Source organism: Salmo salar, chromosome ssa14 (assembly GCF_905237065.1).
Source record: "Salmo salar chromosome ssa14, Ssal_v3.1, whole genome shotgun sequence".
NCBI lineage: Eukaryota > Metazoa > Chordata > Actinopteri > Salmoniformes > Salmonidae > Salmo > Salmo salar.
This window is the reverse complement of record NC_059455.1, coordinates 32689532-32700474: the sequence shown is the minus strand read 5'-3', so window position 1 is coordinate 32700474 and position 10943 is coordinate 32689532. Positions and strand designations below refer to the sequence as shown.

Here is a 10943-nt window from a genome sequence, read left to right as displayed (position 1 = left end):
ATTGCTTTGCAATGCTTACAGTTGTCCACTGATTCCTTCCAAACCACTTATTGTTGAATTTGCAACTTCTGACTCGTTGTGTAATGTTTATGTCCAATGGCTGATGAGCATCGATACTTTTATCTATAATTTATCTTCATATGACAAGGATTGAAAAGGATTTGCCAGTATATTGTCGACATGATTTATGATGATGACTGCTTGTCTAGCTTGCTAGCTAAGATTTAGAAAGTATGATGTTGACATGATCAGTCCAATCACAGCTACAGTAGATATAACGTAATTTGACATCGTTTTTTCTGTGGTCAATGACATTGAGCCTTCTTGGATGGGCACTTCTAATGTAAATCTATGGCAGCACCCAAGGGGCATTGAAATGCCTATCTCCCCCTGTAGATTCTGTGGTGACATAGTGTCCCCATGAGTGACAGAACACTGAGACAATCACTGCACAACTAGAGAACATTACCAACGCCTGTGCTCTGTATTTTCCGCTGGCTGCCCCTCCACCACAGAAAGCACTGAGCTAGGCTGAAACACCTGCATTTTGGAGAAAGCAAGAAGGAGACCCATGTTTGTATGCGGATTTATTCATTCAAAAAGCGTGTTTTTACATTGTTTGCAAACTGATATGTGACACAAATTAATGCCAAAATAACATGCAAAACAGGCACACACAAAAAATATGTATATACCTTTTTAATTTATAACATTTTGGGGGGGCTAAACAGGTGGGGATCAAAACAGGTGGGCCTTTGCCTCACCTTCCCTGAATGACGAGTCACTGATAATACCACCATACAACAATATTACAACGAACGTGTGTGTCGAATGAGTGTGTTTGTGTATTTGTGTGTCTGTACCTGTGTGTGTCTCTTCATAGTCCCGCTGTTCCATAAGGTGTATTTTTATCTGGTTTTAAATTTGATTCTACTGCTTGCATCAGTTACCTGATGTGGAATAGATTTCCATGTAGTACTGTGCGCCTCCCATAGTATGTAATGGACATGGGGATTGTGAAGAGACCTCTGGTGGCATGTCTTGTAGGGTATGCATGGGTTTCCGCGGTGTGCTAGACACATTTATTCTCATGCCAAGATTTCCATATGGCTCATGGCCCTGCATAATTCCAGTCGCAGTGATGTGACATAGCCTTGACTATCCCCAATGCAATTTAGGCTGCGTCCACTGCAAGCGTCATAAAAGCCTACAATTACGCTTGCTACAGCTCAGCGCAGGCCGGTCAAAGAGCGCCATCGTCTGCCTCTAAATATATCGCTCCCCTCCCCTTCCCTTGACTCTCTCCCCTTCTCTGCACATCACTGAACGTTATAGTGCATGCAACCATTCCAGAGCAGCAGAGGTTTTCATTCGATCCTGGCCGCTATACCTGAAGAGCGCGACATAAGAGGGACCTGGCAATGATCTCACTGGACTTCAATTTGAATGTTTTGACAAGGGACCTGTCACTTTATCTGGAAAATCAAGTGAAAGTTGGGCTTTTTGGATCTGGAGTACTGTCACTGGTGCTCGGCTTCAGCGCAGCTTATGCCTACTACTACTTGATCTCTGTCGCGAAGGTAGGGGTCACATAGGCTGCTTTGAAGAATCATTATTTAATAGAAAGGGATACATTGTAACTGGCAATTGTCTTATTAAAAGGTGTCATAGCGGTTATTATGATGGAGGATATCGCTGGCGCTTTTGCGCATCAAACCGGCTCAGCAGCTGGATGGTTTGCTGAGGAGGCTGATTATTTCAGTAGCCTACGAGCGTTGACGGTACTGCACATGTGATGTGACATCTTTCAATAAAATGGTGTCGTATTTTCTTTAGACTAAATGTGACATTTCAAGATTTGTACAAGGACTACGGATATACAAATGTTAAATTGCCATTTAGGCTGGATATATTTTTATCGTGAGTCCTTTTTGTAATCTTAAAAGGCTGGGTATAGACTATTGTTATACAAGCTGTCAAACATCTGTATGCAGTGTAGCCTACTGCATAGTCACAAATGAATGCTTTTTTTTTCGATATTCAATTTCCCCCAATAATTAAACACATAGGCCTAGGCCACATACCATTAGGCTAATATTAGATTATTTAAAAACATATTAGAAGGGGTCATGCATTCTATTATTCGTTATACTTAAATTCAGAGATTAAAGGTCTCTATGCTCTGACAGGACAGATGTGTTTGATTTGATATTGTGGTGACCTCATATAATCCCAGTTACAACACAGCATATCAACTTCTCTGTAACTGTATGCTCATTACCAGTCTCCTTCCTTTCCATCACTAGTGATTGCAGAATGTCTCTATAACTCAACAAAACATTTCATATTTTCTGACACTTTACACAGTGCGCTAGACTAAAAGTAGAGCAATATAATATTGAGATTCCAGTCTTGATAGTGCATTATAATTACACTATAGTTATGGAGATATTTTGTTTGGAATGTTACAGAAAGGTTGCACCATTCCCTGTGGCTCAGTTGGTAGAGCATGGTGTGTGCAATGCCAGGGTTGTGGGTTCGATTCCCACAGAGGGCCAGTACAAAACAAAAAAGGCATGAAATGTATGCATTCACTACTGTAAGTCGCTCTGGATAAGAGCGTCTGCTAAATGACTTAAATGTAAAATGTAAAACAATTAGCAAATAAACCACATGGAAAAATGAAATATGACTTATGTTGACATGTCATTTATGAAAGTGCAAGACAGATAATTATATATATCACATGATTTCAGTGAAGAGGCTGCACTATATGGGTACTGTAAGAGAGGGGTTATGTAGATGGTGAATGATGATGAGGTATAAGAACTGTTTTCAAGAGATTGTCATCAGTAGTATACATTTTTCCATTTAAATTGGTATAAGAGAAAGAGCACAAGCATTTCTCTTTCACTTGCCACAGATCTGATTAAAACCATTTGATGTTTGAAATAGTTTCACCTAAAATAGTTTAAATCATGAATTAAAACATCTTTGACTCTTGAAAAGTATGTGATGTATCGTTTCATTCCAAATGGTCCATATCTCTTTCTCTACACAAGCTATTAGCCAACGTCATTATTGGAAAGCCACATCACACTGTTCATGTCTTGTATTGCAGAAGCCCCAACTGATTTCTGGTGGAAAGAAGTTCTACCAGTTCCTGCGGGACCAATGTCCCGTGGTGTCAGAGACCTACTACCCCACCTTCTGGTGCTGGGAGAGCCGGATCCAGACGGTGCTTAGGCCCTTCGTCACGGCTAAACCGGGTGTCAGCTACAGAAAGTAAGACTTTTAGAGGATCAGACGTGATGGTAGCAGTATTATTGTATAAACACTATAATAAGTCGTATCTCTGTACAATGTTGAAACAACTATCTAAAAATGAATAGATATTACTGAGAAGATCTTCTGCATGTTAAGGGCGAGGGTTTCCCTGGTGTGATGGTGAAATGAAACTGGGTGAACTGGAATTAAACTGGAGAAATGGGTTTAAAATCATGGTGTTTATGTCTCATAAGAGATATAAGCCTGTTGCATGGTGTTGGTTTCAAAATACAGCCTCATGACAATATGTGAAGAATAGTATTATAAAACTTTATTATTCTAAAACTTCACATTTTTCTCTGCCCCATGGTAAAATCTGTTGAAATGCAGGAAGTTAGCTGGGGGGCTTCCGGGGGGTAGGTGCTTAGTCCGGCCCTGGATAAAGGGTATGGGAACTAAGGCCCTATGTTTTTCCTGGTCAGGTCACATGGTTGGTCAAGGTAAAAAAACAAATGGTTCACCATCAAACGCAATTGGTCAGTTTTCACCATAGACAGCAGCCATGGCGACATACAGTAAAGTAGTAGAAAATTCCCTGCCGTATTAGGAACAGGCTTTTACCTTACTTCCACTTTTGATTGTTTTATTATTAGGCTTTAAGGTATTAAAGCAGTTGTTTTGATCATCTAAGTACTGAAATGTGCCCGTTCTTTGATTCCTTTCATTCAGGTTTAACAACGTGAAACAAATTTCCTGCGTCTTGTTCTTAGCCAAGACTTAGCAGCAGAAAGGTGAAAAGAGTCTTTTGTGTGATGGTATTGGCTCAGGCCACACGGGCTTCTTTAGTGCATTCTGTTAGAGATTAATGGCCAGGGTGTCCCAGGCCTCCTGCATGCATTAGGTGGATTGAAATTAATTAAAAGGGGTTGGGGGTAGTTAGTGTACAGTATATGCCACAGAACTGAAATTAGTAGGAAATAGCCTAGTGGTTCGATCAGATTTACTGTCCAAATACAGTATCTATATGCATGTCAATCTCTCCTGGCTCAAAGTAGAGGAGAGATTGACTTCATCGCTACTTGTATTTGTGAGAGGTATTGACATGTTGAAAATACCGAGCTGTCTGTTTAAACGACTTGCACACAGCTCAGACACCCATGTATAACCTACAAGACATGCCACCAGAGGTCTCTTCACAGTCCCCAAGTCCAGAACAGACTATGGGAAGCGCACAGTACTACATAGAGCCATGACTACATGGAACTCTATTCCACATCAGGTAACTGATGCAAGCAGTAGAATCAGATTTAAAAAACAGATAAATATACACATTATGGAACAACGATGACTGTGAAGCAACACAAACGTAGGCACAGACAAATGCATACACACATGTGTACGTGTACACACACGTACACATGGATTTTGTGTTGTAGATATGTGGTAGTGGAGTATGGGCCTGAGGGCACACACTTAGTGTGTTGTGAATTCTGTAATCAAATCAAATGTTATTTGTCACATGCACCGAATACAACAGGTGTAGACCTTACAGTAAAACGCTTACTTACAAGCCCTTAACCAACAATGCAGTTTTAAGAAAAATAAGTGTTAAGTAAAAATAGATAAGTAAAAAATAATTAAAGAGCAGCAGTAAAATAACAGTTGCGAGGTTATATACAGGGGGTACCGGTACAGAGTCAATGTGCGGGGGCACAGGTTAGTCGAGGTAATTGAGGTAATATGTACATGTAGGTATAGTTAAAGTGACTATGCATAGATAATAAACAGAGAGTAGCAGCAGCGTAAAAGAGGGGGGGGACAATGCAAATAGTCTGGGTAGCCATTTGATTAGCAGTTCAGGAGTCTTATGGCTTTGGGGTAGAAGCTGTTAAGAAGCCTTTTGGACCTATACTTGGCACTCCGGTATCGCTTGCCGTGCGGTAGCAGAGAGAACAGTCTATGACTGGGGTGGTCTTTGACCATTTTTAGGGCCTTCCTCTGACACCGCCTGGTATAAAGATTAATAGAGATGAATGTCTTGTAATGTTTTTAAAACTGTATAACTGCCTTAATCTTGCCGGACCCCAGGAAGAGTAGCTTCTGCCTTGGCAGGAAGTAATGGGGATCCATAATAAATACTTAATTTATTTCAGAAGCAGGCCTACTCTCCATCTTGGTTGGTCATTGAAGTTGATGATGACTTTGCTCCTTAGTGGACAACCTACATAAATACAGTAACTGATAACACCTATCGAATTATGACAACAAACAATAGTCTTTACTACTGTTGCTGAAAGCGGCACCATAGGTAACTAACCACAGAAAGGGATGTTAGCCTGACTATAAGCCGTCTATTATTATTGTCCTGGCCATGACAGCCAGTCTACCCATGCAGTAAGTGAGAAATATACGTACAGTATGTCAGTGTATTAAATGACTCAGAAGAATGTCCTAGTTTCCGTGTCACTATTTCTATTTTTTAAATTTGTATTATTATTGTCTTTATCTTTAACTGCATTGTTGGAAAAGGACCCGTCAGTAAGCATTTCACTGTTAGTCTACACCTGTTGTTCATGAAGCATGTGACAAATAAAATGTGATTTGATTTTATTTAGTGCCAAGGGCATTCCACTTTCCTTAGCCTTTGTCTGACCGTTGTCCAATAAAGCAGCTACATGTTTCCCACATCCCACAATGCACCATGGCAGCAGGCGGGTCTTACCCACCACCTGTCTCAGATCAAAGCCAGTGTGTGTGTGTGAGTTTGCGTGTATGTGTGTCATGGATCACCCCGGTACTGATACCCATTCTGTTCACCAGTCCCGGAGGTCTACGTCACCGGCTTTCTAGGCTTCACTGAACGGGATTCATTATCATCAACCCTGGACTGTCTTGTCTGATTACACACACCTGGTTCCCTGATTCTCCTGATTAGTATGTTATATTTGTGCCCTCTGTTCCCTCTGTCTTTGTCGGTTATTGTTCCCATGTCCGTTGGTGGTGTGAGTACCTATGCGTTGGTGCAGCTGTTATGCTGCATGCTTTATATATTGTGTATTACAGGTATCGTCCTGTGTCGTTCAACAAGGTTTACCCTCGCTCTTTTGGTTGGGTACAGCCCAGTGTTTTTGTATATGTGTTTGTTTTCGGTGTATTAAAACCCCTATTGTGTATTCCTGCACCTGTCTTCAAATCCTTTATACCAGCATGACAGTGTGTGTTTACGCGATGACATTTGTGGGAGATTATTACTCCTAAGGGAAGAAAAGACCTCCACTATCCAGGGATTATCATGTCTATAAAAGAGTTCCCTGCACTGTTGGAGCTAGAAACCTCACCATCTTAAATAAGCATGCCCCTTTCAAAAAATGTAGAACTAAGAACAGATATAGCCCTTGGTTCACTCCAGACCTGACTGCCTTCGACCAGCACAAAAACATCCTGTGGCGGACTGCACTAGCATCGAATAGTCCCCGCGATATGCAACTTTTCAGGGAAGTCAGGAACCAATACACACAGTCAGTCAGGAAAGCTAAGGCTAGCCTTTTCAAACAGAAATTTGCATCCTGTACCTCTAACTCCAAAAAGTTTTGGGACACTGGAAAGTCCATGGAGAATAAGAGCACCTCCTCCCAGCTGCCCATTGCACTGAGGCTAGGTAATACTGTCACCACCGATAAATCCACGATAATCGAGAATTTCAATAAGCATTTTTCTACGGCTGGCCATGCTTTCCTCCTGGCTACCCCAACCCCGGCCAACAGCTCCGCACCCCCCGCAGCTACTTGCCCAAGCCTCCCCAGCTTCTCCTTCACCCAAATCCAGATAGCAGATGTTCTGAAAGAGCTGTAAAACCTGGACCCGTACAAATCAGCTGGGCTAGACAATCTGGACCCTCTCTTTCTAAAATGATCTGCCGCCATTGTTGCAAGCCCTATTACCAGTCTGTTCAACCTCTCTTCCGTATTGTCCGAGATCCCTAAAGATTGGAAAGCTGCTGCGGTCATCCCCCTCTTCAAAGGGGGTGACACTCTAGACCCAAACTGTTATAGACCTATATCCATCCTGCCCTGCCTTTCTAAAGTCTTCGAAAGCCAAGTTAATAAACAGATCACTGACCATTTCGAATCCCACCGTCCCTTCTCCGCTATGCAATCTGGTTTCCGAACTGGTCACAGGTGCACCTCAACCACGCTCAAGGTCCTAAACGATATCATAACCGCCATCGATAAAATAAAGGACTGTGCAGCCGTCTTCATTGACCTGGCCAAGGCTTTCGACTCTGTCAATCACCGTATTCTTATCGGCAGACTCAACAGCCTTGGTTTCTCAAATGACTGCCTCGCCTGGTTCACTAACTACTTCTCAGACAGAGTTCAGTGTGTCAAATCGGAGGGCCTGTTGTCCTGACCTAGGGCAGTCTCTATGGGGGTACCACAGGGTTCAATTCTCGGGCCGACTCTCTTCTCTGTATATATCAATAATGTCGCTCTTGCTGCGGGTGATTCCCTGATCCACCTCTACGCAGACGACACCATTCTGTATACATCTGGCCCATCTTTGGAAACTGTGTTAACAAACCTCCAAACGAGCTTCAATGCCATACAACACTCCTTCCGTGGCCTCCAACTGCTCTTAAACACCAGTAAAACTAAATGCATGCTTTTCAACCGTTCGCTGCCCGCACCCAACCGCCTGCCCGACTAGCATCACTACTCTGGACGGTTCTGACTTAGAATATGTGAACAACTACAAATACCTAGGTGTCTGGCTAGACTGTAAACTTTCCTTCCAGACTCATATTAAACATCTCCAATCAAAAATAAAATCTAGAATCGGCTTCCTATTTCGCAACAAAGCCTCCTTCACTCACGCCGCCAAACATACCCTCGTAAAACTGACTATCCTACCGATCCTCGACTTCGGCGATGTCATTTACAAAATAGCCTCCAACACTCTACTAAGCAAACTGGATGCGGTCTATCACAGTGCCATTCGTTTTGTCACCAAAGCCCCATATACTACCCACCACTGCGACCTGTACGCTCTAGTCAGCTGGCCCTCGCTACATATTCATCGCCAGACCCACTGGCTCCAGGTCATCTATAAGTCTATGCTATGCCTTATCTCAGCTCACTGGTCACGATAACAACACCCACCCGTAGCACGCGCTCCAGCAGGTATATCTCACTGGTCATCCCCAAAGCCAACACCTACTTTGGCCGCCTTTCCTTTCAGTTCTCTGCTGCCAATGACTGGAACAATTTGCAAAAATCTGGAGACTTATATTTCCCTCACTATCTTTAAACATCAGCTATCTGAGCAGCTAACCGATTGCTGCAGCTGTACATAGCCCACCGGTAAATAGCCCATCCAATCTACCTACCTCATCCCCATATTGTTTTTATTTACTTTTCTGCTCTTTTGCACCCCAGTATTTCCACTTGCACATCATCATCTGCACATCTATCATTCCAGTGTTAATTTGCTAAATTGTAATTACTTCGCTATTATGGCCTATTTATTTCCTTACCTCCTCACGCCATTTGCACACACTGTGATATAGACTTTCTTTTTTTTCTATTGTGTTATTGATTGTACGCTTGTTTATTCCATGTGTAACTCTGTGTTGTTATTTCTGTCGCACTGCTTTGCTTCATCTTGGCCAGGTCGCAGTTGTAAATGAGAACTTGTTCTCAACTAGCCTACCTGGTTAAATAAAGGTGAAATAAAAGAAACAAGCATTTTGCTGCACATGAAATAACATCTGCAAATCTGTGTTCGCAACCAATAAACTTTGATTGGATTTGAAAGAGTTGTCCTCCTCCTCCTGTTCGGTGGGTCGGGCTCGCTCCTGATTGGTGCATGCTCTGACCAGCTAGCTCCAGATTGGTGCATGGCCTACAACCCCAGTGGCTTCCCCAGTCTGGCCTTTACGTACATATTTAATGCTGGTGTGGTTCTATAATTTCATTCCACTTCCAATTAGACAGACATACTGTACATGGGCCGCAGGGCCAGCCATGTTGGTGTTGTCGCTTGGTCGCTCGTTTGGTGGGTTGGTGGCGTGAGATGGATTGCACTGGGATTTGTTGACCTCAGCTGACGGCCTTGACTTGTGGAAACTAGAAATTGATTCTCTATAAGAATCCACTGCTGCTGCAGCGAGCTCCCCCCCCCCACCACCACCCTTCCCTCTTCCCCATCCTTGCCCTTCCCTGCTTCTGAGTAGCCTGGTCTTTTTATCTCACTGTCCATCCTCAGTTTTACATGTGACCCATATCAGATTTGCGCATTCACACTGATGTAGCATCTGAAGTAGCACATAGATGCAAAGCTAATTTCATGTCACTGTTCCTTTACATTTGGGGGGTGGTTGTCATGGTAACAGGCAGGTCATGTGCAAAAGAATCCATTCAGAACAAAAAATTGGATTTGAGCGTCCAGACCGGTTGCGTATGGATCATCCAAATTATATCAGGATTGAGATCCACATATGGATGCAGTATAAATTTGAAGTCAATAGATCAGCTTCCATGTGTTTTTTTTTGTTTGTTTACACATTACAGAAAATATCATTGGTATCAGATATGACAAATAATTGGAAAAAGATCTGAATTGGGCTGCCTGTGTAAACAAAGCTGAGAGGCTGATCGCTAGGGAAATTAAGTGGTTGTCAACTAGTGCCAGACTGCATTCCCTTTGGCAAAGGTAATGTTAGTAATGGGTCCACACTGTAGTAATCATTGTACCTGTAACTGAAGAGGGACCTTTGAGTAAAGAACAATGCCTTTTTGCTGTGTCCTGATTTGAGGTTTGGTTAGAAAGCAATATCATGTGCAATACAGTGTACATACTATACCCTATCTAATGCAATCTATACAGGATATATATGAAATCTAATACTTTTCTGTATAGAATGATTAACAAAATTCATATTTATTGTCTTGTTGGTCCCTATATGGATTCTGTAGTTCCGTTTTTTAAAATCACAAACATAAGCTGTAAGAACCTTGGAGGTTGAGTATTTACAAAACCTTGTGAATTCCTCTGCATTCTGTGCAATGAGCTTCCGCTTTACTGAACATATTGTAAGGAAGCTGCAGTGCAGAACCTAGGCCTACTTGCAGAGTGTGTGTGTGTGTAACTTAGTGGTGTCCTTTTCTGCCCTGACTGTTATATCTGACCCCATCTTTGCAGTGAGCTCATTAGAGCAGAAGATGGAGGACAGATCTCTCTGGATTGGTTTGACAACGATGACAGCGCCTCCCACCCCAACGCGGCCACACGGCCCACCGTCCTGCTGCTTCCAGGCCTGACCGGTACCAGCAGAGAGTCCTACATCCTCCACATGGTGCAGCAGAGCAGGGATCTGGGTTATAGGTGAGTGGTCCTGATTACAAGTACTGCACAGTGCACAGTTTTTATTCATTCAGACGGTTGTTCAATTCAATAATGTGGCTTGGTCCTATGCCTTAACCTGTAGGAATATTGTAAGCGCAGTCAACTCTTGCTCATCTGTTTTAGTGCATTGTAGTTCAATAGTCCAAATTCAAATACATTATCTTTGCAATGAAAGTCCCAAGATATTGCATATGTTAGGAGTTGAAAACTGTGTATGAATGGATTAAGGTTACTTGAGGTAAGCAGCTGCTGAAAGAGAGAGGCTAGCCAAG

General features: G+C 42.5%; 1 protein-coding gene across 1 annotated transcript in view; it reads left to right on the top strand.

The window, feature by feature from the left end:
• The first annotated feature begins 1311 nt into the window (after positions 1 to 1311).
• The window catches only part of LOC106569320 (phospholipase ABHD3), a 31685-nt gene continuing 22053 nt past the window's right edge, over positions 1312 to 10943 (top strand). The window contains exons 1-3 of the mRNA XM_014140550.2: positions 1312 to 1580; positions 3122 to 3285; positions 10468 to 10650. Coding sequence (XP_013996025.1) covers positions 1422 to 1580; positions 3122 to 3285; positions 10468 to 10650 — 506 coding nt within the window. The 5' untranslated portion in view covers positions 1312 to 1421. The remainder of the gene's footprint in view (positions 1581 to 3121; positions 3286 to 10467; positions 10651 to 10943) is intronic.